At 40.9% G+C, this 27896-nt stretch overlaps 1 protein-coding gene across 1 annotated transcript; it reads right to left on the bottom strand.

The window, feature by feature from the left end:
- Positions 1–10890: 10890 nt before the first annotated feature.
- Positions 10891–27541, bottom strand: LOC114706710 (cytochrome P450 4A12A). Its single transcript, XM_028889203.2, has 12 exons — positions 27353–27541; positions 25498–25639; positions 24861–24905; positions 24297–24424; positions 17349–17473; positions 16837–16991; positions 16310–16416; positions 16025–16215; positions 15790–15923; positions 14844–14908; positions 14621–14697; positions 10891–11863 (listed from the first exon to the last, which is right to left on the bottom strand). Exons 1-12 carry the CDS (start codon positions 27539–27541, stop codon positions 11695–11697), a joined length of 1527 nt encoding a protein of 508 aa, XP_028745036.1. The 3' UTR covers positions 10891–11694.
- Between the last annotated feature and the right edge of the window lie 355 nt (positions 27542–27896).

The raw sequence follows: 27896 nt of genomic DNA, 5'->3' as shown, positions 1-27896 counted from the left end.
AAAGCCAAAAATCTGTGAAATGACTGTCACTGTGTTTAACCTACAATGATCTGTGAACTTTCACACATATATGACTTAAACAGAAGGACCATCAAAGTCTCTGGATTTTCAATATATTGAAATATAATATGTTGCCTAACACATCACATTACAATATTAAATACATATACTTTACATGTATTTCACATTTATTAATGAGTACTCATAATTTTATTGTAGTATCCAATTATTTAATTAATTGAAAAAATATGATAGGCTATAGTGAGAATTTGGGGAATGAAATCATCCCGTCAAGATTTCTGACAATTGGCCGGGCAGTGGGGTGGTGGTGGCGCACGCCTTTAGTCCCAGCACTTGGGAGGCAGAGCCAGGCGGATCACTGTGAGTTCAAGGCCAGCCTGCTCTAAAGAGAGATCCAGGACAGGCACCAAAACTACACAGAAAAACCCTGTGTGTGTGTGTGTTGGGGGGATTTCTGACAATTGAAAAAAAAATGCTTCAAATTTGGTTCATGTGAAATTCTGAAAATTTGATATTCAAAAATCAGGGAATTAAGAAAATACACTAATTTACTGGGGCTACAACATGGCTGCTTCATTCAATTACATCTTCACCAACTTTCTGTTTTAGATGGTTTCCTTCATTGCCTAAGCTTGGCTGTTCCGAAACTCTATCCATAGACCAGGGTGGCCTCAAACTGAGAGATTGGCTTGCTTCTGCCTCCCTCCCTAGTGCTGGGATTAAAGGTGTGCACTACCACACCCTGCTCTAAACCTTTCTTTAATTGAACTTCACAAGTTGGAAACTTAGCTGGGTGGGATCTTGCTCTGAGGTAACTAGTCCCTTTATTCCATTTCTCAATCTGTTTATTTCCTTAAACACATAACTTAGCTCCACTCAACTTCCTGGTGTTCCTTTTCTCCTCAAATTGTAGATTTTTGTATTTTTTCTTGTTCACCTTGCTCCTTTTCATTATAAATCTGTATAAAAGTGACCAGTAATAACTATACAACAGAGTCAATACTAGGCTGGTTTGAGATTTCCTCTGCCAATGTTATTAATCGAAATCTCTTCACGTTAGCCTCAAGCAGATTCTTTGGACAAGGGTAAAAAGCAGCCACATTTTTCACCAAGTATCACAAGAATGATCTCTAGGCCACATATTAATATTCTCCTCCCCTGAAATCTCTCAAGCCAGGCCCCCACAGTTCAAATAACTCTTAGCACCACTGTCTTCCATGTTCCTACTAGTATGATGTATTAAGCAGCACTTAAAATAGTTCACTGCTTTCCTAGCCCAAACTCCCAAAGTCCATATTACTCCAAACAAAAACATGGTCTGACCTATCACACCAATACCCCAGTCCCTGGTACCAACTTCTGTCTTATTAGAGTTTCAGTTGCTATAAAAAGGTACCATGACCACAGCAACTCATATGAAGGAAAAACACTTAACTGGGGTGGCTTGCATTTTCAGAGGTTTAGTCCATTATTATTTTGGTGTGACATGGTGGCACACAGGCAGACATGATGCTGGGAAAGTAGCTGAGAGTCCTACATCTTGACTTGCAGGCAATAAGAAGTGGTCTTAATGTCACACTGAGTGAAGTTTAAGCAAAGGAGACCTCAAAGCCCACCTTCACAGTGACATACTTCCTCCAACAAGGCCACACCTACTCCAACAAAGCCACACCTCTTAATAGTGCCACTCCCTATGAGCTTATGGGATTCAATTACATCCAAACTACCACACACTTGGTTGTAAGTTCAACAACAACAACAAAAACAGAAAAAAAAAACCAACCCAGATACTGAGCCAGTAACTTCTTCCATGCTAGCAAGTATTCCAACCACCAGAGAGTGCTGGGGGAAGAATAGGCACCATTAGTCTTGGCCAGTTGTGAATCCTAGGAAACAGAAGTTTAACCTTTTGGGCAAGATAAGCCCACCTATGTAAAAATTGCTTGAGTATATTGGGGATAACCAACTGCCTCTGATTGGATTTGAGGTCTAGTCTATGGGAGCAGGGAGTGAGGGGTGACTCCTGGCTGTAATTGTAAGGTCCACTAACAACTCAGGTCTGGAGAGGTCATCATCCCAGCTAGGAAACTTTTTACTTAAGCTTAACTAAATTAACAAAGCAGCAAATTGCCTTCTAACTCTAACCCTCCCTTTCCCCTTTCCAACTCTCTGTTTACACCTACTCTCTCTCAAATTCTATCTCACAGCAGGGATCCTGGCCTCTGGCTCTTACAATCTGTATGTCCCCTCTTCTGCAATACTCCCTGAGCCTTAGGTATAGGGATTGAGTTAAGATGTATTAATTGGTGTTGGACAGACCTTAATTAGTTGTTCTCTGCATTTGGGCCAGTTGTGGATTTCTATAAAGGTCTCTATCTGCTGCAAAAAGAATCTACTTTGGTGAGGGATGAGAACTACACATATCTGTGGGTGTATGAATAAATATTTAGAATATAGTTAGAAATAATGTTGGTTTAGAAAATAGCAGTAGTGGGTTCTCCTCCATGATCTAGCTCTTCAGCCATGGGTAGTTGGCTAGGCCCACAGTATAGGCATGAATTTCTGTTGTTAAATGAGCTCCAAGTCCCATAGACATCTACAGGTTACCACTAAGGTAAAAAGTGCCACTGTTTCACCACTGGAGATACTTTGCTGGAACAGTTATTGTGGTCCTTGAAGCTGGGTAGAACTATTGCTTGCCTTTCTCCCTTGGAAGCCTTCATAGCACCTTCTATATTAAGAGAGCAAGTCCTCAGGGAGAAGGCATCCAGGTCACTTCCAGTTGGATTCCTCCAAGTCTAGTGTCTGAAGTGTGTGGCATCTTCAGCAATGGGTCTTAGCTTCAAGTTCAGAGTTCCACACCAATTTCCAAGGAAGCAAGGACAATGACAAGAATCTATGGGGGGGGGGCGCGGTTCTTGGACTCCCATGGCCAACAAAATAAAGATAAAATTTCCCTGCCTGTAACTTGTGTGTGTGTGTGTGTGTGTGTGTGTGTGTGTGTGTGTACATCCTGTTTATATATTATATGTGTGTTTTAAGAAAGCATGACATGTAGGTGGAGTTTCTCTGTGTCTCAGCAGTTACTCCAAAATAACCATTCAGAGACTTATTATTAATTATAAATGTTCAGCTAATAGTTCAGGTTTATTACTAGCTTACTCTTACATTGTAAATTAACCCATTTCTATTCATCTATGTGCTGCCCTGAGTCTCATTTACCTCTCCTATGAACTTTCCATGTTGCTTCTTCTTTGTCTGGCTCGAGAGTTGTCTGACTCTGCCCTTCTTCTCCCCAGCATTTTCTCTGTCCTGAAATTCCTCCCTAGTCATCAGCCAATCAGCTTTTTATTAACAATGAGAGTAATACATATTCATATTTTACAAAAAAGATTGTTCCACAGCAACAAAATGTTTCCATACAGCTTTTATAAATACCCCTAGTGTTAGTTATCTCACCATTTCCTTCTGTACTGCTCTTCCTCCTCCTCACCAGCTAAAGCCCTCCCTTCATTTAACCCTTTCATAGCACCTGTGTCCTACTACCTGCCTTTCTAGAGTGCATTCTCCTCTACTCTCCTCATGGCTCCTTCTTTTCTGCTCCTGAGTTTACTTCAAGTCATATACTCAAATCTAAAGATTTGGAGCTAAGATCTACAAATAATAAAGAACACGTGGCATTTGTCTTCCTGGCTCTGTATTACCACTTTCAGTATAGTATTTTTTAATTCCATCCATTTACATGCAAATTTCACTTTTCTTTACAGCTGAATTTTAGAGTTTCATTGTGTGTATGTACCATATTTTATTATTCATTTATATATCTTAGTTGTTTCCATTTCCTAGCTATTGTGAATACAGCACCAATCCTATGGTAGGTTTATTTTTAGCTTTTTGGGAACTCTCCACACTGATTTCCAGAGTATATGCACCAATTTGCAATCCCATCAACAGTGAATGAGAGTTCCCCTTTCCCCATGTCCCCACTGAGAGGGCCAGGCAAATATCATGACAGCCTGTACTAATAACTCACTTAAGAACCAGGCCTTGGTCTCTGCTTCTTGAAACTGAGATGTTTCTGAGGAAGCCATGAACAAAGGGCAATTACTCACTGGTGGCCCTGACAATGGGAATGAGGAGAACTGCATATACTAGGTCTGAGCCCCCACCCCACAGCAGCTCAAGATGATAACCAAGTAAGGACAAAGCCTGGGACTTGTCTAGTCCTGCCCCCAAATGGAAAAACTAACCTTAACCAGCCCCTGACTAGCCCTAGCCAATTGGAATGTACTAATATGATTGCCACTCACAAAAGTCAGTCATATCTGAGATGACATAACTGCCTCTGCAACGCCCCTTAGATGTACTTAAACGGAACCTGTGAGCTTCTCTTGGGCACATTTCCATTTTGTCTTTGTATAGGAAGGATGACCCCAGCATGCTGCTATAATAATGCTCTTGCTGATTGCATACATGGATGGTGGGTTTTTTTTTGTGGTATTTCTCTAGGACCCTAACATCTGGTCATTGGTCAGGAAGTCCCCCCTCCCCAAGACTCCCAATATGTTGAGTGTCTGGTAACCTGAATGGTGAGCATTCTTTGTTTTGGTTTGTGTTCTGACTGTTACTATGTTACTGTTCTGTTCCATGTGTTCCTGTCTATGGGAAGCTCAAGCTAACTAAGTCCAGGCCCAAGTACTAGGTGGACGCACTAGTGGCACTTGTGCCATGTAGGTCAAGAGATGTCTCTGACCAACCTCAGTAGGGACAGAGGGACCCCCTTGTTGAAATGGGATTAACAGGTCTCTCCTGCCAGATAGGGCTTGTGTAGAGCAAGAGGGGCTGTCGGATAGATGGGGCTCACTTAACAGCCAGTGGCCATTGTCTCAGTTCTGGCGTACTGCTACTGGGTTGTCTGCATCATTGCTATTTGTCTATTAACCTCTTTTATTTTCCTGGAAGGGAAGAGATATGGTGTGGGCTACCTCCCTCCTCTACTGCTCCCTTGCTCTCTAGCCCACGGCATGAGTGAGGCTTTTTCTGGCATGCAGTAGAGGCTGCAGCTGACAGTGACTCTTGCAGGGGGCAAGGGCAAACTCGGAACAGGTATGGCAGGGACAGGGCTAGGGGAGGCACACTCGTGTGGGCAAGGCAGTGAGGAGTCACCACCTGCACTGATAAAGCTGTGGTGAATGCCAGACAAGAGAATCTGAGGTTAATTGTAATGGCTAGAGGGGTTAAGAGTCTTTTGCAGGACTGCCAGGGGCACTATGTGCCCACCAGCTGCTGCTTCCTCATCCCTTCCTTCCTTACTTCCTATGAGAAGTTCTTCACTGTTGATATAATTTACAGCCTTGTGATAATGCCAAGGTCTTTGCTGCTGGCCAGCTAATTTTCCCAACTCAACCCATTCCTGTCCTGACTGCCTGAGAAACTGCTGAATTGAACCAGCCTATAAAATATGTTTAAGACAAATTATGCTTTTGTTTCCACAGGAACAAAAAAATATGGGTTTTGGTCATTTGAATTCAATGAGTAATAAATACTTGTCATCCTTTAGGGGAATTAGTTACAAATTATTTTTGGTCATGATAAGAAAATAATTATTCAAATGTTTCACATTGGTAAAATAGTCTTTTTGTAGTCCCAGTTCAATTAAAAATTAAAGCTGGCTTTGGAGTTGGAGAACGGCTCTTTCCTTATCTAAACCCAAGCATGCAAAATCTCTGTATTGTGTCAGAAGAGCCATCTGATATGGAACAGAAGAAAACCAAAATTAAGGGACTATTCTATTGACACTGATCCCATAATTCTTTGGTTCTACTTTGATTCTTTAAACTTTTCTTAAGTTACGATTTTATATAAAAATTTATAAGATTAATATATATATTTTAAACCTTTGTTACAATATTAATGGTTATATAGAGTACTAAGTAATTCTAGAAAAAAGGCTTCATTTAGCTGCCTATACATGTTTTTGTGTTGCAGTCTCTATCAGTTTCCTTCAGAGAATCATGACCAGGCCTAACAGTGAATTTGAAGTCTCCAAAAAGATGATGGGGCCCCACAATGATGATTCTACATGGACAATGATAATACCACTAAGTTAAAAAACACCACCCAAAGATCAGCTTTGGACTACAAACTGCTCAGGACAATTTCTAGATGGCCAGCTGAGATGATCCAGCTTCACAGACTATTTTAGAGAGGACTTGAGATAAGCCCCACACTTTCACATTATACAGAGACTGGACAACAAATGATACAGCTACTTCTCCCAGGGCTTGACAATTAACCTAAAATTTTTCTTTTCAGATCCCCTAAAGATGCCTTTACCCCCAAACAGCAGGAAGCAATTTTAAGAACATGATGCCCACATTCTCAAGAGGTGGGGTGGATGGATTTTGGTATTTCAGTGGTTTTTGGATAATTGTCATTAGGATGGTTAGTTACAAGTTGTTATTGTTAATGGTCAGGAAAAAGACTAAACAAAGGAGGTTAGAGTTAAGGTTCTTGTTTGAAAAAAAGGAAAAGAAAAAAGACAATATAGACAAGAGGTAAATTATTGAATCTACTCTGAAAAGAAAAAAAGAGAGGATTCAGATAGGATATAGATAAAAAGGTAGATTATTGAATCTACTTTTTAGAAAGCAACTACTAGTTTTAAATATTTTACACTGGATTGGATTTTTGTATATTATATACAAATTATGTATATTGATACAGATTTTAGATTGATTTTGTTAGAAAATACGGTACGTATATTTCTACTCTTGTTCAGTATATTGTGCCTATACAGTTCATTTAATAATGTAATGCAATTTGCTAATCCTTGAATGTTGTTGTTATCACCAACTATTAGGATATAAAGAAATGAAAGTTAGACATTACAATCAATTAGGTATGTTTTCAAGGTCAAGCAGAGATATATTTTAGATAGACAGGTCATCTTCAAAACCTTCAGAGGTCTATAGAATATAGCATTTAAGATGTTTTAATAATACAGATTTTTTTATGACTATGAGACATGTCTGTTCCTGGCAGCACCAATCTAATTCAGAGAAGATATGGGCATTGAAGAAAATGCATATAGAGTTAACTTTCATTGTGGCAAAAGTTAGCCACTGGGCAAGAAAGTGCCCTCGTATTGACTGTTGACAGTATGCTGTCCAAAATGGACAAGCAGGATACACACACACACACACACACACACACACACACACACACACACACACACAAGGGGGGCTGCCAATCCTTGCCAAGACAAGTGTGGTTGCAGCTTTGGCAACAGGCATCCTCTGAGGCCAGGACAATATGGCACCATTGCTGAAGTGGCTTTGCAATCCGGAAAAAGGTACAGTGCCCCTTCCTTCAAAGGCAGCTGAACAGGCAGTGGGCCAATGGCTCCAGATGTGCAGTGAAACAGTAGCTAGAACAGTTATCCTAGGAGGAGTAACTAGGCTGACGGAGTCTGGCCTCTCAATGGTAGACTGGCATTTAATAAAGGAGCTGAAGCCAACCACAAGCTGAGAAGAATGGGAAGCCGACTTCCAAAAATACCAGCAATTTCCAGAATTTGAAATCCTGGATCATGACATGACTCTGGCAGAATTCAAGTTTATCTGGTACATGGAATACTCCCACTGAATGTGGGGTCGAGCTGTAGGTCTTGCATACATCCTGCTTCACAAATGAGTCTGTCAGATATGCTAAGCCTGCAAGCCAAAATGATGCCCCAATATTGCAGAGAAACCTTGGGTGACTGTCTAGGAAGCTGGCTGTTTCTGTCATAACTCACATTTTTTGGAAGTCACTTGTTTGCACTTCCTGTTTTACTAAGTAATATTATTTCCTTCTTGGGTGTCTGAGGGAGTTGAAGATTAGATAGTTGTAGTTATAGTTTTCCTTGTTAAGAAAGTCAGAAAAGAAACTCACGAAGAGGTGTTAAGTGTGTAAGTTTGAAAGGCATCATAAGATAGTTTTCTGTTGGTGATACAAGATAGGATAGAAAGTGAATTAGGTACATTTTGGACTCACCAAGATAGAATAGATAATGGAATATTTTTTCTGAATTTGTAAAATACAAATGGACTAGACATTGTTGATGTATTTATTGCTTTTATATATAGTTATTGTACTAATTGTATATAGTTTTTCTTATATTAGTCATAACATTTTTATTAGATAAAAAAGGAAATGTGGTGAAATTTTATTTGTGCTTTAATAAATAAAGCTTGTCTGGAGATCAGAGGAAAAGGCCAGCCACTATAAGTAAACAAAGAAGTCAGGAATTGATAGCACACGTCTTTAATCCTATTACATGGCAGGCAGAGATTTGTCTAGATCTCTGTGAGTTCAAGGCCACACTGGAAACAGCCAGGTGTGGTGGTACACACCTTAAATTCCAGCTCTAGTAAACCATGGAGGTCTGGAGGTCTGTCCAGACAGACAGGAAGTGACAGAGCTGGGCAGGAAGAGGAAGTGATGTAGCTGGACAGAGAGCAAATCAGATGGCAGAACAGCAAGGCATATAGGCATGGATAAACAGGAAGTATCTCGTATTTGGAAGCTGCCAAGTTGGTGAGGTAAGGTTAGCTGTGGCTTTCCCTATTTCCCTGATCTCTCAGGTTTTCACCCCTATATCTGGCTCTGTGTTTTTTATTTAATAAGACCATTTAGAAATTTGTCTACAGTTGTTATTTGCATTTCCCTAATGATTCGTGATGTTGAACATTTTTTGCACATCTGTTTCCCTTTGTACATTCTTGTTTGAGGAATTTCTAATTTGGGTCCATTGTAAAATAAGGTTTTTTGTTGGTTTTTGCTGCTCAGTTTCCTGCATATTCTGTTGATTTATTGGATGAATAGCTGGAACACATTGTTTCTGCTTTGTGTGTCGATTAGTTGTTTCCTCTGCTGTACAGAAGCTAATTTAGTTAAATATACTCATTAGTCTAGTTTAACATTTGCTGACTGTGCTATTAGAGAATATCCCAAAAATCCTGTCTAGCCCAATGTCCTGAAGTCTCTTTACTATATTCTGTTGTAGTAGTTACATGTTGAGATGTATAGGTCTAGTTGGACATCAGCTTCCACAGCACCATTCATTGAAGAAATTTCCATTCTTCAGCATATTCATTCCTACTGCCTTTGGAAAAGAACAAAACAAAACAAACAAACAAAAAACCTCAATTGATTGTAAATGTGTGACTTTGCTTCTGAGTTCTGAGTTCTGTTCCATTTTGTCTAGATAATGGATCTCATCTTATGTTCTTTTGCTTATGGGTCTTTGTAGTACACTTTAATCTGAGTTATTATAATTCTACTAGCTTTGCTCTATTTGCTCAAGGTTCTCTGACTACTTGGACCCTTTCTATGGTTCTATACAGTTTTCAGAGTGCTTTAAAAACTTTTCTGTTCTTTCTCAGAACATAGCTGAACTAATGTAGCTACCTGAAAAGCCAAGGAACTAGGATCAAGGCCCTGTCTGAAGGTAGTACAGTGGGGTGAAACCCACTCAGGGAAGCAGAAAATGACATTATATCCCAAGCAGAAGGCCTCAGAGAGTTCTCTCTATGGCATCCAGGGTTTTGACCTAGAAATAGTTTGGAAAATTAGGGAACTTGTGCTTATAAGAAACAAAAGAAGCAAGTTCAAATTCAAATGAGGTGCTAGAAGCAGAGGCAACATCCCAGTGAACTTAATGCAAGTGTATGGATGATGTGTGTAGGCAATGGTCCCCAGGGTCATAAGCAACAACACTCAGGTAGTAATCAGATACAGGAAGGATTGATGACATCCTGTCTCTTTCAGGATTGACAGAGCAGGAGGCAGGAGGCCACCAAGGAATCATGTGTAGGAGGACCTGATGGGGGGATATCTTTCTGTACACTGTAAATATGTGTTCTCTGATTGGTTGATAAATAAAGCCATTTGGCCTATGACAAGGCAGCTTAGAGGCAGGTGGGAAATTCAAAGGGAGAGACAGGAAGAAGGCAGGGGATATGCCAGGGAGCCGCCCAGGAGCAACATGTAATGGGACGCAGGTAAAGCCAGGGAACATGTGGCGATACATAGATGAATAGTTATGGGCTAATTTAAGATATAGAGCTAGCTAGCAAAAGGCTTGAGCCATGGCCATACAGTTTTAATTAATATAAGCCTGTGTGTTTATTTGGGGGATGTAAGTGGGAGAGATTTGTCCCGACCATGGGCCAGGTGGGGCACAGAAAAACTTCAGCTACAAGGACCTGCTTGAGATCTCCCTTTTAAGCTCTTTTCACCCCTCATGGGGCAGTTGTTCATTCATTAAGCCTTCTGAAGAACTTCCAAACACTAATGTGAGGCAAGCTGGCAGATGGCATGGTTAAGCTACACTGTTTTAGTATTGTGAAGAGCAAGGTTCCCAAGGCTCACATGACTGACCAAACCTGAAACCTTTATTGCTCAGGTCAAATCAGGCTCTGACTTGGTACTCTTCTGAGGAATCAAATGTGAGGGATGTTAATCCTTAAATAGACTAGAGGCCTGATTAGTGAGTGATATTAATCCTCTAATAGCCTGGAAACCTGATATTTTTTTCACAAGAGGTGTGTTTCTTCCTCTGAGTTCATAGACAAGAGTCCATTGTCTAAGCTCAGTCACATGAGAACCTTACAGTTGAGCAAGTGTGGGTATCAGATGTCACATAGGTGAGGCCTCCTGGAGCATGTGGGATCCATCTTGACAGTCTGGAGGGAATCCATGATACCAGAGAGCAGATGCCACCTCCTTCCCTGGTCCCAAAAAGGACCTGTCACCTCCTAAAATCTCCCCCTCCCATAGTCTCTCTCTTTCCTTCCCTCTCTTTCAAAAAGCATAGGAACAACATGCCACCTTGTGAACTTTATTGCAGGGAGGAAAAAAGATAGTGAAGCTTGCTTTAAAAATAAGCTGGTAGATAGAGACTTTGAAAGAGAGATATAGATGGATAGATGAGGGACTGTGTTGGGTTGGTTGAACAATAGATCTTCTGACATGAGTGTCCTAATCTTGGTAGAACTATGAGCATGGCCAGTATGGTATGGAATGCATAAAATGAGCATACACATTGGAAAGATGGAGAGATGATCTGGAGACAGAAGTGTCTTTAAGTATACTTAAAAAATGGTATTGGATTTTAACACTTAGGAGCACTCTTGAAACTGAGGAATGCAGCTCTAGATTATGGAAAAGGAAAAAGAAGAGGCATCGCAATAGCCAAGGGCCTAGCATGGCACTGAAAATCTTAGCTTAATCCCAGCGAAATCATGTAAAATGTCTGATATTTAGAACCATAAGAGCACATACTTCTGTTGTAATCATTTATGGCATCAGTATAAAGCTCATCCAAAGGTACACAAACAGCAGAAAGGAAAGAAAGACCCAGAAGAGCAGGTGGGGTGGAAGTCACGGAGATTAGTAGGTGGAAGGTCAGACATGCATTCAGGTAGGGGACAGTTAGAGAGAAAAATAGGTGGGGATCCTGGAAGAAGGTGAGAGAGGAATACAAGGAGACAGGAAGCACTAAGAAGGGGTTAAACAAGGAGGGAAGAAAGAAAGGGATGTGAGCAGGTGGGCTGGGGACAAGAGTGAGGGACAGGAAGACAAAATGGCAGGCAAAATGCCATTGGAGCTGTCTTTGTCCTGAGAAGATTATTGGAGCTTTTTGAGACATAGATGAATCCCATTCTTGGACTTTAGCACCAGTCTTGGTATGGGAACTGGGATCCTTTTGGGATCTGGCAGCAGCTCAAAGCGGAGCAGGGTCAGGGCAACCGCCACCTTCAGCTCATTCATGGCAAACTGTTTCCCAATGCAGTTCCTGGGTCAGAAAAAGATAGTAAAATTATGGTCTATAGAGCAAGATCCAGGAAAGGCACAAAGCTTTACAGAGAAACCCTGTCTCTAAAAACCAAAAAAAAAAAAAAAAAAAAAAAAGTGGCCTCAGGTTCTGTTCTGAGCTGTGCAGGCATTGTCCTTTTGGCCCTAGCATAGAACTGGGCATTCAGGGCACTCTTTCATGGGATTCAGCCTGACCCCCTTCCTTACAGGCCACATATGTATGCCTCTGCCCTGGTCCCTGATTCTTGCTGTCTTTTTTTTTTTTTTTTTTTTTTGAGACAGGGTTTCTCTGTGTGGTTTTGGTGGCTGTCCTGGATCTCGCTCTGTAGACTAGGTTGGCCTTGAACTCACAGAGATCCACCTGGCTCTGCCTCCCAAGTGTTGGGCTTAAAGGTGTGCACCATCACTGCCCGAGATTCTTGCTGTCTTAATCTTTTGCAAATAGCCCTCTTTTCTAATCCTACTTTGAGATGCAAGGAATCAGCTAGTCTGGCTAGTTGACTCCCTCATTAAGAGTTTCTGATTTCCCCCCAGTATGGATTCCATTGAACAAGGCAACATGGGGAGGGATGGATCACACTCTTGGGGTTTACTGTTCAGGGGAAAAGTCTCTATAATCCTAACATGGAGTTGGATGCTGATGGAGAAGTTCCTGGAGAGCATACCAGGTTGAGGAGCCTCAAGCTCCTGACTACCTGCCTCTCACTCAGTGGTCAGGCTCCTGCTCCTTCCCAGTCTCTGCTCTCTAATTCTATCCCAGGGACGTCCCTGTGTGCTGCCTTCAGTTTCCTGCCCTAGACTTCACTGGTCCCCCAATCCCTTCTCTTCATATTAACCCTCCCATCCTTTCAATCTGGTAGCATGTCTAGATGTCTCAGATGCAGCCACACTCCTGTGAATGGCTGTAACTCAACTCTTACCTGTCAGCCCTTACTTTCTGTCTCAGCAAATGTTGTAGAGGCCAAGGAGAATCAATCAATCTCTCTCTCTCTCTCTCTCTCTCTCTCTCTCTCTCTCTCTCTCTCTCTCTCTGTCTCTGTCTCTCTCTCTCTCTCTCTCTCTCTCTGTCTGTCTCTGTCTCTCTCTCTCTCTCTCTCTCTCTCTCTCTCCACATGCTCAAGGCTCAGAACAATGAGCAGCTAGCCCTTATCCTTCTGCCTGGCTGTTTCTTTCTTGGACACTAGGCACCAAGGTCACAGCATAGTCCAGGGCCTAGGACAGTGCCAGGAATGTGGATCTTTCTATTAACTTCTCAGTGAGGAAATGAAAGTATCAAAGAAGAAAGAAATGTCTATTTCACACAGGGGTGGCTGATTCTGTAGACTAGCTTTCTGTTCTTGTTGATGAAGCAGAGGCAGAACCCTATGTCTCCATGTTTCTGTCATAATATAGGACTTGACACAGAGAAAAATAACTTGAATAAATGCTTTTGTGTGTAAATTTAGCTAATTTAAAAAATAAAATGCATTAGAATATACAAAAGGTGAATATTTTAAGTAGTAGTTGAGCAACCTGGTACTCCCCTTAATGACCTCATCATTGATCCCTAAGAGGAACTGTTCTTCCCTAGGTAAACTCATTCTAGATAAACAATAAGCTTACAGTCTGTTCTGTGAAAATTGATTCAGCATGGCAGAGGTCACAGAATTGTGGACACAGAAAAGCCTTCCTTTTCTTCATTAACTTGCTGGGCAATTCACATTCCACAATAGAATTAGTCCTCCAGTCTTTATTTATTTGTTGCAGCAGCTCTCTGGACTATAACTTTTAAACTCAACAGCTATTTCAGGGATGTTTGTTAGTGTTGGGTTAGAAATCAAAATTGTGGAGGAGAAGATTTGTTGGTGTCCATCCTACCACAGTGGGCTCTGTACTTTTCCAAACATGGCTTCAATGAAGTTCTAAAAACATGAAAATCTTTTTATACTCATTGTTGTGACCTCTGCCACACTGAATCAATTTTCACAGAACAGGCTGTAAGCTTATTGTTTATCTAGAATGAGTTTACCTAGGGATGAACAGTTCCTCTTAGGGATCAATGATGAGGTCATTAAGGGGAGTACCCGGTTGCTCAACTACTATTTAAAATATTCACCTTTTGTATATTCTAATGCATTTTATTTTTTAAATTAGCTAAATTCACATACAAAAGCATTTATTCAAGTTATTTTTCTCTGTGCCAAATCCTATGCAGTGAAAATTTTGTTGGGTTAGAAATCAAAATTGTGGAGGAGAAGATTCATTGGTGTCCATCCTACCACAGTGGGCTCTGTACTTTTCCAAACATGGCTTCAATGTAATTCTAAAAACATGAAAATCTTTTGATACTCATTGTTGTGACTGATTGGGGAATTAAACAGAAGTTCTGGAATGGGTGGAGAATGTTGGGGACATATATTCATCCTTTAAGAGATCTCACAGATGAGGAAAAAATGCCTGAGAGTAAGTTTACATGGGAGAACCTAAGAATGAAGATTCATATTCTAGAAATGGTGAAAATGTCACCAAAACTGAAGTTTGATACATACACTGACACAAATTTATATGACTTTTGGGAAAAGTAATCTGCCAAAAACCCATGTTGTCTCCTTAAATACCAACTCTGTAGGGCACAGAAAATGTATCCCACCTACAAACACCTGAAGACATCATGTAGAAACCTAGGGAATCACAAAGACTAGATGTATATCCAGAGACTACCCTTTTCTCTACACATTCCACACAGTGGGCACTTCACCTTGGTCCTCCTGAGAAGGGCAGGAATGAGTGACTGTGTCGGGGAGACGTGGCTGCAAATCGAGAAGGGTCAAACACCTGCAGGGAAAATACCGGGCCAGGTCAGGCAGGAGTCAAACTTCTGCTTTCAACTCATAAGGGAACCAAATGTCCAGAAGTGAGAGTAGGAGTAGGTATTGGTCCTGAGACACCTTCCCCTGACCTTCTCCCATTGCCCCTTTTACCTCTGGATTTGGCCACACAGTTGGGTTGTGATGAAGGCCGTAAAAGGAGAGCAGGACTGAGATGCCTGTGGAGTGAGTGGTACAAAGAGAGACTGGTTATGCCGGTGGGGTAGGGCACTTGCTCCCTTATTCAGCAGAGAACATGGGTATGCAAATGGCACACGTGCTGGAAATCGTCATTTTGTTATAGGAAATAGGGTGGGCCAGGCCAAGCACTGTGCACAGGCTAGTTGCCAAAAGCCATGAACCTAGGTGTGAGAACAAGGAAGCACTTGAGAATCACTGTTATATTGAGTGAAGTGATAACTCTCTTTCATCAAATGTCTTCCACGAGACTTTGCCACACTCAACATTCACAAGCAATTTCCAAAACACACTATTGTATACCCATTTGTCAGATGAGATTCTGCATTCTCAGCAAGACTGACTATCTTTTCCTGTTTACACAGCTTCAGTGTGAAAGAAGGGGAAATCACACCCAATGATAAGTGACCCAGTGGGTATTTTTCTGCCATGATGTGGGACTAAGATCTGATGATCAGTTAAGCTCTTCCATCAACTTGAGGTATCCTCAGACAGTGGAACACATTTTATCCATGACTTGGGAGTCCCTGAACTGTCTCCTTTGCCTGCACCCATAGGAAAAAAAAATGCATCTTTCCAGGACTTACCTAATTCTCTTTTGAATCAAGTAATAATTTAACAAGTAATGCCTAAAGGCTGAAATTCAATATGGAGGTTGATTTTTATTTACTGAGATTTTGCTGAATTCTAACTTACGTAAAGCAATTCACGCACTACATTCTAACTTAAAGTAAAAAAATCCCTTCATCACTACTGATAAGGAATGGATAGTCATTAGAGACTTCACTAGTTCAGAACTCCCAAAGAAACATGGAATTCCCATTCTTCTTTGCCTGGCTGAGTTGATCTGCGAAGCTCATACCTTTGGGCAAAGAGCGTCCATCCGGGAAGGTGACAGGTGTGCTGAGATCTCTGCTCACACTCGGTACAGGTGGGTAGAGCCTCAAGGCCTCCTTGATGCACATGGTAGTGTATGGCATCTGGTCCAGGTGGTCCCTGAAATGAGGCCAATCTAAAAGTCACACAGAGCTGGCATGACCAGGAGCTCCCCATTACCAGAAGGCAGGAATCTCTTCTATCCTGAACTCCCCACTCACCAGGTGATGGAAGCTCCACCTCCTAGAAGACTCTGCACCTCCTCCCTGCATCTCTTCTGGTGTCCAGGTTGTGTAGCCAAAGCATAGAAGATCCAGGAGACAGCACTGGCTGTGGTGTCATGGCCTTCAAACATGAACGTATCTACCTCAGCACGAAGGTCTTTATCAGATAAGTTGCTTCCATTTTCCATCTGGAAAAGGCCACAGATGAGAGAGCAATGTTTGTTCCTCAATCTGTGATTCTAGGTCAAGTCTCAAGCCTTTGATCAAGTTTCACACACTCACTCTGGCAAACAGGAGGATGTCCAGGAAATCCAATCGCCTTTTCTTCTTAATCTTCTCCAGCTCTCCCTCATCCTGAAGCTGAGCCTTCCTTGATTTGATCACTTGGTCTATCCAAGGACAGTAGTTACCAGGCAGAGATAAGAGCAGAGCTCCCAAGAGGCCCATGCACCCTCTTTCTCAACCTCTATTCCCCCTAGAGGCCAGGATAAATATGGTCAAGGGTTGGGTAAGGTGTGAGAGTCTAGCACATCTGATGTAGATCAGGCTGCTCCTTGGGATAACAGCTGAGGATCTTTTTCAGTGCTGATGGGGTGGATTTCATTTAATACCACCAATGTGATACCCCAGGTAACCACTGCATGGCATCCAGCACCCTACGTCTTAGCTTCCTTGAACTAGAAAGTACCCAACATGAATTCATCTTACATCCCTCAGGACCAAAGAACCTGGATCTGCCTCAGATATCATGGCTAGCCTCTTTAGGCTGAACCTGGTAAAAGAGGGGAGAGAAAAGAAAGAAACAGAACCTGTGTGATCATGGGCAAGCCGGTAGGCATTGTTGGCCTTGCGGCCATTAGAGGACACGCTGTAGATGGTGTCATTCTGGTGAAACATGTTCCTCCCACGGGAAAAAATGAGATGGTTCAGATCCTCAACTGCTTGGATGTAGGACTGGTATTTTCTGTGAACACAACATAGTGACAATGAAGAGATATGACCCAGAGACAGAGTGGCAATTCCCTTAATTTGGACAGGGATAACACTAGAACTCATGTTGTTTCTGTCTTATACTCTTGTAACCACCATGTCTTCAGAAGATAGCATGGCCATTCAGGCTTCCATCTTTCTAGGAATCCATGGTGCATCTGAGGCATGGTGGTGTCTGATCTAGAGTTAGATCTTGGCCTAATTTCTTACTGTATAAGGGAAGATCTTGTGTTTTGTTGTTGTTAGTATCTAATGCATTCCATCTGCTTCTTGGGTAAGGCCACACTAGTTGGCAAGACCAAAGACCCTATATTTCAGAGATATTACACACCTATCCAGCTGGACACTGCCCTCATGGCTGAAGGCACACTTCATGATGGTATCCAAGGTCATCAAGGAGATGTGTTGAAAGATCTCCAGGGTGGAATCCTGGCCAACAATCTGTTCCCATTTATCCTGTAATGGAATTAGAGATCTGACCCCAGCTCTCCAAGAAGGCTGGTGCTGACTAGACCAGACTCATTTCCTGCACTCCAGATACCATTTTTCTGACTCCCTGTACCAGATGATGTGATGGCTGATTTCCATTGTCAGCTTGGTTGGATTAAGAAACACCAAAAGGGGACTCCCTGGTAACTCACAGGATATTCCAGCTAAGGAAGCAGGTAGGCTAATTGTGGACTTTTACTTTCCTTCTGCTCCTCCAAATTAATCCCCCAGCTCTGCAACAGAACATCGCCTGCAGCTTCCCTTCTTCCCTGCCTCCATCTCCAGTGGACCCCATAGCTCTTCCACTCCTAAACTCCCTTCCCAACTCTAGCTTTATCCCAGCCCCCAACCCTAGCAGGTACTACCTGGGAACCCACTAGCTACTCTAACCAGGGAAGCAATTGGGCTAGCTGCAGATCTTTGCCCCTTCCTCTATTCCTCCAAGTCCAATCACCTAGTGTCATGCCCAACTCTTAAGTAGACATACTGCTGTGGCCTCTCCTCACTCCCTGCCCCCATTCCCAGGGGACTAACTAAGCAGATCCTGGTGAAACACCTGCTTCCCACCCCCTCTTGTGAAACCCCTCCATAATCCCCAGCTCATCACCATTCCCAAGTCCCAATACCCAGAAACCAATTTTACCTGGAACCCCAATGCCCACACCTATCAGGACCCAGAAGATTTTCCTACAGGCAAAACACAGCCACCACACACTCCTAAGAACCACAGAGGAAACAGAAACTAAGGAACAAAACACCTACTCAACAAAACCAAAACCAGATAATAGCACCTAAAATTATAATCTTCCCAATCCCAGAAGCCTAGACACCAGAGTAAAAACACAGTCAACAACAACAGCCAGGACAATATGTCTCACTAGAGCCCAGCAACCCTATCACAGCAGGCCTTGAATATTCCAATATAGTTGAAGCACAAGTAAAAGACCTTAAAACAGCCTTTATGAATATGATTTGATTCCTTAAAAGGAAACAAATAAATCCCTTAAAGAAATCTATGAAAACACAAATGAACAATGGGAGGAAATATACAAAATAAATCAAGTCCCAAAAATGGAAATAGAATTACTACAGAAAATCTAGACTGAGAGAAGTCTGGAAAAGAAAAGTTTAGGAATTTGAACAGGAACCAGGGAGGTTCTACATTCACCAATGAAATACAAAAGGTAGAAGAAAGACACACTTAGGCACTGAAGACACAATAGAAGAAATGGATACATCAGTTCAAAGAAAATGTTATATCTAAAAATTCTTTGGCATAAAACATCCAGGAAATCTGGGACACTACAAAAAGATCAAATCTAAGAATAATAGGAATAGAGGAAGGAGAAAAATGTTGGTCAAAGTCATAGACAATATTTTCAACAAAATCATAGAAGAAAAATTCTCTAACCTAAAAAGTGAGATGCCTGTCAAGGCTCAAGAAACATACATAACATCAAATAGGCTGGACTGGAAAAGAAAACCCCCTCAGTACATAATAATCAAAACAGTAAACATACTGAACAAAGAAAGATTATTAAAGCTTATTAAAGGGAAGACCAAGTAACATACAAAGGCAGACTTCTCAATGGAGACTCTAAAACCCAGAAGAGCCTGGAAAGATGTGCTGCAGACTCTAAGAGACCAAGAATTCCAGCCCAGAATACTATGTCTAGCAAAACTTTCAATCACCACAGATGAAGAAAATAAGACATTCCATGATAAAAAAAAAAAAATTTAAGCAATATCTTTCTGCAAATCCAGCCTTATAGAAGGTGCTAGAAGGTAAACTCCAAACTAAAGAGGTTAACTACATCAAAAAAAAAAAAAAACCCACAGGGAATAAACAATCACAGACCAGCAAAATCAAAACAGGAGAAACAGAAAGACACAGCCACCCACACCATCATCATCAGCAGCAGCAGCAGGAGCAGCAACGAAGTAATAGGAATAAAAAAAAATCATAGGTCATTGATATTGCTCAACATCACTGTCTAAATTCCTCAATAAAAAGACTAACAGAATGATGCAAAAACAGGATCCATACTTCTGCTCCATCCAAGAAACAAACTTTCACATTAAGGAAAGGCATCATCTCAGGGTAAAGGGTTGGAAAAAGATATTCCGAACAAATACATCTAAGAAACAAGTTGGTGCAGCCATTTTAATATCTGACAAACAAATTTCAAACCAAAACTAATCAGAAGTTATAGGGAAGGGCACTACAACGTCATCAGAGAAAAAAGTCCACCAAGGTGACATTGCAATTGTTAACATCTATGTCCCAAACACAAAGGTACTCAAGTGTGCAAAAGAAACCCTACTACAGTTTAAATCACATATTGACCCTTACATATTGATAGAGAGTTCAATACCTGACTCTCACCAATGGACATCCAGACAAAAACCAAACAGAAAAATGCCGGAACTAACTGATGATATAAACCAAATGGATCTAACAGATATTTACAGAACATTTCACCCAAATACAAAAGAATAGACCTTCATCTCAGCAGCTCCTGGAACTTTCTCCAAGTTGACCATATTCAGATACAAAGCAAGTCCCAACAGATACAAGAAAATCTAAACAACACCCTGTATCTTATCCGACCACCATGGGTTAAAGCTGGATATTAACAACAGAAACAACAGAAAACTTACACACTCAACGAAACTGAACAATTTTCTACTGAATGAAAAGTGTCAAGACAGAAGTCAAGACAGAAATTGAGAAAAAAATCAAAGACTTTCTAGAATTGAATGAAAATTAACACAAAATATACCCAAATTCATGGGACATGGTGAAAGTTGTTCTAAGAGGCAAGTTCACAGTACTAAGTGCCTACATAAAAAATTGGCAAGATCTCATACTAGTAACTTAACAACACACTGGAAAGCTCTAGAACAAAGACAAAATATCATACTCAAAAGGAGTAGGCAGCAAGAAATAATCAAACTTAGAGCTTAAATCAATAAAATGGAAACAAAGAACAAATGAAAAGAATCAAGGAAAAAAAACAGGTGGTTCTTTGAGAAAATCAATAAAATTGACAAACTCTTATCCAAACTAACAAAAGGCAGAGAGAGAAGATGCAAATTAACAAAATTAGAAATGAAAAGGGGGACATAGCAACAGACACCGAGGAGGTCCAAAGAATAAGAATATACTTTAAAAACATATACTCCACCAGATTGGAAAATCTAAAAGAAATGGATAATTTTCTCAATACATACTACTTATCAAAGTTAAATCAAGATCATATAAGCAATTTAAACAGAACTATAACCCCTAGTGAATTAGAAGCAGTCATTATAAGTCTCCTAACCCCCTCAAAAAAAATCCTAAGCCCACTTAGTTTTAGCACAGAATTATGACAGACTTTCAAAACACAGTTAATCCCAATACTCCTCAAATTATTCCACAAAGTAGAAACAGAAGGAACATTGCCCAATTTATTTTACAAAGTCACAGTTATTTATCCTTATACCCAAACCACATAGAGACACAAGGAAATAAAATTACAGACCAGTTTCCCTTATGAACATAGATGCAAAAATACACAATAAAATACTTGCAAACTTAATCCAAGAACACATCAAAAAGATCATGCACAATGATCAAGTAAACTTCATCCCAGAGATGCAGGAATTGTTCAATAAATGAAAATCAATAAATATAATTCACCATATAAACATACTGAAAGGCAAAAACCACATGATCATCTCATTAGATTCAGGAAAGGTCTTTGACAAAATCCAATATCCCTTCATGATAAAAGTTCTGGAGAGATTAGGGACACAAGTGACATACTTCAACATAATAAATGCTGTTTACAGCAAACCCATGGCCAACATCAACTTAATGGAGAGAAAGCCAAAGCAATTCTACTAGAATCAGGCAAATGGATGGAATTAGAAAAAAATCATCCCAAGTGAGGTATTCCAGACTCAGAAAGACAAATGTGTCATATATTCTCTTATATGAGTATATTAGCTATAAAGTCAATAATAATCAAGCTACAATCCATAGAACCATAGAGGATAGGTATAGAGTAACAGACTAAAGGGAACTAGATCTTGTTAGAAAAGAGAAATAGAATAGATAAATATGAGTAAAGGGGTTGGGGCTGGAATGGGAGGATTAAGTGGGGAGGGATAGAGAAGCGAGGGTTGTGGGAGGAAATACAAGGAGAGATAACTAAAATTGAGGGACATTTGAAGAGTAGTATGGAAACCTAATGCAGCAGAAAATTCCATATATGTATATTAAGGTGATCTAAATGAAATTGCCAAATAATGAGGGAGACTGAGTCCCAACTGGCCATCTCTTGCCACCAAACCAAGCTTTCAGTACTGAGGTTGGTTACATCTAAGTTGCTGGCCAAAGCGACCCACAGGGACCCCCAAACAACCTGGGCTATTGCCAAGACTGGAGTTTGCTCTCTACAAACTGACAGCAAGGCCCCATTGTTAAAGACAATACCTACACAACTCATTGAACACAGAAATGTAGAGCTGGTGCCTACATAGAGACTTCACCCCTATATTCTAGCATCTTTGGTAGAGGAAAATACTCCACATGTTATCAAAAGAGAAACATAAACACCAAGACACAAGACAGTCACAAACTTTTTACTTACAATGGTATAGTGCCTGCAAGATATGCTAGGGCAATGGTGGCACAAAGGTTGTGGGCATAACCAAACAATGTCTTATTTGACTTAAGGCCTATCCACTAGACAGAAGCCATACTCAACACTTCTTGAGTGACCAAGAACCTGAGATTGGATAATCCTTAGTGATAAAATGACACCTCATGATATTCTATTCACTCATAGATGAGTGCCTTGTTCAGCCATTTTTAGAGCAGCTTTCTCCATCAGCAGATGGGAACAAATATAGAGACCTATAGCCAGACATTATGCAGAGTGAGAAACCTTGAAACACTTACCCTTAAATAGAATTTCTCCATAAAATCCCTCTCCTCAGAGCTCAGGATACCCCATAGAAGAAGAAGCAGAAAAAGTGTAAGAGCCAGATGGGATGGAGTACACCAACAAAAAAGGCCCTCTAAATCAGCGTGGGCAGAGCTAATATGAACTCACAGACACTGAAGCAGCATGCACTGGGACTTCCTAGGTCTTCACTAGGTCCTCTGATTATTTAGTATGGCTTCCAGTAAAGTGTTTTTATGAGATTCCTGAGTGTGTGAATGAGTGGGTCTCTGATTCTTGTGCCTTCTCTTGAGTCCCCTTTCTTCTGTTGGTTTGTTTTGTTCACCTTCTGTGTGACACTTTTTGTTTTAGCTTATCATATTTTATTTTGCTGTATTTTTTAAAATAAATAAATGAATGAATGAAAACATAGCTACAGGGTACAGGTTAACAACTGTCATTTATACCTTCTGGGAGAGGGAAAATCAGTTTTCTCCAATGGATTGATACTGGGTATATCAACCACTCCAGAGCAGGTCTCATGTGACCAACATATAATAGAATCCACAGTCTTTTGTGTGTGTGCTTTTATTTGGTTACAGTTTGATTTTTTTTTCTTTTTGGGTAGTGTTTTATTTTGTTTTTTTGGTTTTGGTTTTTTGTTTTTGTTGTTGTTGTATTGGGTTTTTGTTTGATTTTAGAGAAATAATTTGAAGTTGGATGGGTGGGAGGTGGATAGGATCTGGAAGGACTTAGGGGATAGGAAGAAAATTATTAAAACATATTTAAATTTTAAATTGCTTTAAATAATAAAAATATAATAAAATAAGTAAATACATTTTAGGTCCCTCCCAAAAGAAAGAAAGAAAGAAAGAAAGAAAGAAAGAAAGAAAGAAAGAAAGAAAGACAGACAGACCAAGGACATCATTGAGGCATGCTTTTGAGTGTCTCTGTGTAGGCATTTGTAGAATTGAATTAAGGTAAGAACTTCCATGAATGAGAACATCACCATTCTCTGGGTTAGGATTTTAGATTAAATAGAAGGGGGACAAAGGAGAAAGTCAAGGAAGAGTTGGTATTCCTCTTTCTCTGTTTCTGATTGGGATCATGAAACAACTATTCATTCTTTCTCCACCACAATGAACTGTATCCTCTGAAGTGTGAGCCAAAATAAACCCTCCCTCTCTTTGACAGCTTCTTCTCAGGTCTTTCTTTAATCTCATCAACAACAGAAATAGCTAATATAGACATCTTTTAGAAAACTAAGTGTGAAAAATATTTATAGTCTAATACCTACTTCTCAGAGGAAAATTATAAGATTAAACATATCTTCACTTTGAATTTTGTAAATCAGTTACAACCTTTCATTTGATGAAGAGGACCCCAGGGAACCCTTCATTTTTCTGACAGATGAATGAAATTTGAAAGAACTAATGGAAACTCAAATATGGTAATAAAATAGTCAAGGAAAAGAAAGCTCATGGACCTACACATGTCTTCCTAATGGGGATCATCTTGATCTAAACTCTTTTTCATTCATCAAAAGTTCAATGAGCACTATGAAGTCAGAAATTTAGAGTCATATGGGGTATGATGGTACATCTAGTTTAGCTGTGAGAATGTGGCCTCCTCTCCTCTGCTCTGCTCTCCTCTTCTCTCCTCCCCGAATCTGGATCCTCTCTGTGGCATTGACTTTTGAGGAAACTATTTTACGTAATGAATTGAGTGTTATTCCATATGACTGTGTCTGATGGTTTCCACGTTAAAGAGTAGAATCTGAGTATGTGCTATGAGTGGGTATGTGGACATGAGAGTGAAAGAGATGCAGGAGAGAGGCACACAGAGAGAAGACTCACCAGCATTATATGAACAGAATCTGCCATGATTCTCACATAAGTCTTCAGGATATCATAGTGGAAAGCTGGGGTCAACATTCGTCGGTGCTGGAACCATTTCTCTCCATTCAACAGAAGCAAACCATACCCTGGACAGAGATGGTTGTGTGAATGAGTGTATGAGCAATGGTATTGGAAGACTAGGGGCAATTTGGAGAGACAAACGTTGGAGATCTTGGAGAAACAGGAAGACAAATAAGAATGGAAAAAGACTAGTACTTTTCAGTAATATGTTTTCCCCAGTTGCCCCGGTACTTACAATGTGATCATGATAGCTACAAGACAAAGATTTTAAACAGTGAGAGAAGGAGGACATACATGTCAGACTACGAATGTTGGTAAATAGAAGATATGGAAACACAAGGAAGAGGTTAATGTCTGGTTAGAAGAGAAATTAAATTACAAGTAAAGGATATATCTTGAAGGTAGTGACTCATCTCCCATTGTTCTCAATGAGTTGATACAGTTCTTAGCAAACCCAAGTGGAGAGTGACCACAGTTGGTTTTTAATATGGCTATACATACCAATCCAAGGAGCTAGAAATCTGTAGGAACGATTAGCTTTGGGATCTGAAAAAAATGAAGCATTAATTGGAAACAAAGAAAGATGAAGCAGTCTGAAATGGCTGCAGATAAGACTAGAGAGAACCATAAAATCTTGATAACTGTCTGTTGGCAGTGCCTCATGCTACTTCCCACTGTCTGCCATCCCCTTCTTGACAGTTTGGCTTAGGGAGGCAACCTCCCTACATCAGAAGCTAAACATCTCTGGGATTAGAATAGTGAGTTATCAAGAAGCAGAGATTATTATATCCCCAACCCCAAGGAATAAGACAACCTTGTGGTTAACTGCAGTTTCTAGTAGCTTAGTCATCCATGATACAAAATAGAGCAATTAGAAGATTCAAACCCAAGTAACTATAGATATGAAATTTATTTCTATTTATTATAACAGTTCAAAAAATAAATAAATTGAACTCATACAACTATTTTAATGTTGCAGTGCTAAGTACCAAGACAGTATTAATTAAGTATTGCTGACCATGCACAAAGTACTACTTAAGCATTAGTAACTAAATTGTCATTTATTCCTGTAACTTCACAGGCCCGGATATAAACGCAGAATGGAAGATCTATGGTGGTGATGGAGTTTCACCCTCACCTGATCTTCCCAGAATCACTTTCATGTAGTCGGGGTCATACACTTGGAAGCGAAGCTTGGTCCCCCAGAACCACTGTGGGCAGGCACTTGGGAAATTCTTTATCCGTGTTAGAATATCTTGAAGCTCCTGGTCCTTGGGGATCTGATATCAATAGAAATATTTTGTGCCCCATGTGATGACTTGTGTTTGTAATCTCAAGACAACACTTCGAAGGCTGCAGCCAGAGGATCTCTGGTTGGTATACAGTCAATATAGGCTACATAGTGAGTTCCAGGCCAGCCTGGGATACCTTGCAAGATATTGTCAAAACACAAACAAACAAAAAACAAAAAATGAACTAACAAAACCTCAAGAGTAAAATAAAAAGAAATCATCTCTTGTTTTAGTTCTTGGTCCTAAATAAAGGGTAGAACAACCTCAGGGACATGGTGAGGACAATTCAACAGAGTCTGGGATTGGAATCCAGTTCGATTGTCTTTTAGTGCTGTCTTTTAGACCTTTGCTCTTTCCCTTGATCTGAGCCAGGTGCTGTAGTCCTGTTAGGTGAAGCTGTACTTTCCAGAAGCTAGCCCCATATAACCTCAGTTCTAGCTCTTATTTCACGTACTCTGTCTCCTCTTAAATGTGGTCAATATGTAACCATTGTCACAAGACTCTCCCTGCAACCTTTTGCCTAGTTCTGTGCCCATTCCCCTGGAGCTGAGAGAGGCTCTCCCCAGCCCCTGAAGTGCTTTTTAAAAACATCTCCTTTCTGGAAGACTTGTGCCAGGCCCTTGATTGGTCTCTGAGGTACAGTGTGCTTAGCAGCATGGAACATGGGTATGCAGGAGGAAAGCCCATAAATAAATGACTTTGAATAATAGAACATCTCTAGCAATGGCCTTCACATCTGCAAAACAACTTTCCTGACCCTTAGGATTTAAACCTAGAAATCATTTATCCAGGCAGCTCTTTCAGTCTTAGGTAAGCTTACATGATCAATTGCTTCGCCCAATAGCAAAGTGAGTCCCTTTAGCACACTTGGCACCCCCTGAAATTCCTGCCTGTTGTTACCATGCACAGGACAGATTCTACCACACCAATAGCCATGTTCTCAGACAAGCTCTGTGCTAGAAGCTGAGGATGAAGAGAAACCGGGGCAAGGAACCACCAAGAAGTCCAGGTTTTTTTTTTTTTGTTTGTTTGTTTGTTTTGTTTTGTTTTTTTCAGACAGGGTTTCTCTGTGTAGCTTTGTGCCTTTCCTGGAACTCACTCTGTAGTCCAGGCTGGCCTACGAACTCACAAGGATCCACCTGCCTCTGCCTCCCGAGTGCTGGGATTAAAGGCGTGCACCACCACCGCCTGGCCGAAGTACAGCTTTCTGATAACAGGTCCGAGGTTACAACAGAACCTGGGATTGGAACCCAGCTTGATTGTCTTTTAGTGCTGTCTTTTAGACCTTTGCTCTCTCCCTTGATCTGAGCCAGATGCTGTAGTCCTGTTAGGTGAAGCTGTACTCCCCAGAAGCTAGCCCCATAACCTCAGTTCTAACTCTAGTTACAGAAGTTACTCAGCCTGGAAAGCAAAAGGCTTAGGTAGGACCAACCACAACCTCCCAAGTCCAGAGCTTTCAGAACAGATGATAGATCTGCATGAGGAAGGAGTGTGCAGCAGAGAAATAAAACCAGGCTCTTTTGAGCAGGGAGCCCCTGTGGCTAAAGTGAGCCCAACTTGATGTGTGTCCCATCTTGAGGAGAGTGGCCCATGAAGGACCTATGCTTGTTTTATAGCAAGCTCTGTTCTGTAAATCTGATGGCCAGTCTCTGAGACACCATCCTCCATGCTCTCCCACCCACCTTTCCCTTCCCTTCATACCTTGTGCCCAAAGAACCAGTGAGAAGGTGGGGATGGAAACTGCTGGGTGGCTCTGAGTAGCCATCGCCTGCGCAGGTAACACTGGACTGCCTTGAAGAGCAGCAGGAGCAGGCTGAGCACAGAGGCTACTTGGAGGAAGCCAGAAATGCTTCCTGGGAATCTGGTGGGGCTCAGAGCAGAGACACTCATGATACAACAGCTTCTGGATCACTGACTGTCTCTCACTTTCACTGAACACTCTTGTGTCTTCAAGCCCCAGGAAGACTGCCCCACCTACTTATGGGAGGGAAATGGGTGTGATTAGAGCTTGATTTCAAGACCAGAGTTGATCAGCGTGAACAACCTACTTTGGAAAACAGTGAAATGAGAAACATATCAGGTGACAGTGGATATGTGTCATTTTATCCACATAGCTCACAAACATTTGTGAAAGAGCTACCAACAGAGCAGGTGAAAGCTGGCTTCAAGGAGTTCATGGTCTAGTTTACCAAACAAGCTCATTAGAAGTGGCCGTTTGTTTTATTTCCAAGATTTTAGGAATGGA

This window comes from Peromyscus leucopus, chromosome 2 (genome assembly GCF_004664715.2).
Source record: "Peromyscus leucopus breed LL Stock chromosome 2, UCI_PerLeu_2.1, whole genome shotgun sequence".
NCBI classification, from domain to species: domain Eukaryota; kingdom Metazoa; phylum Chordata; class Mammalia; order Rodentia; family Cricetidae; genus Peromyscus; species Peromyscus leucopus.
This window is presented reverse-complemented; position numbering and strand designations above follow the sequence as displayed.

Coding starts and splice junctions, on each gene's coding strand:
- LOC114706710 (XM_028889203.2), bottom strand. CDS start 27,541: ATGAGTGTCTCTGCTCTGAGCCCCACCAGATTCCCAGGAAGCATTTCT. Junction 25,640..27,352: donor ACTGGTTCTTTGGGCACAAG/GTATGAAGGGAA, acceptor TATTGATATCAG/ATCCCCAAGGACCAGGAGCT. Junction 15,924..16,024: donor GGTGGAGCTTCCATCACCTG/GTGAGTGGGGAG, acceptor GCCTCATTTCAG/GGACCACCTGGACCAGATGC.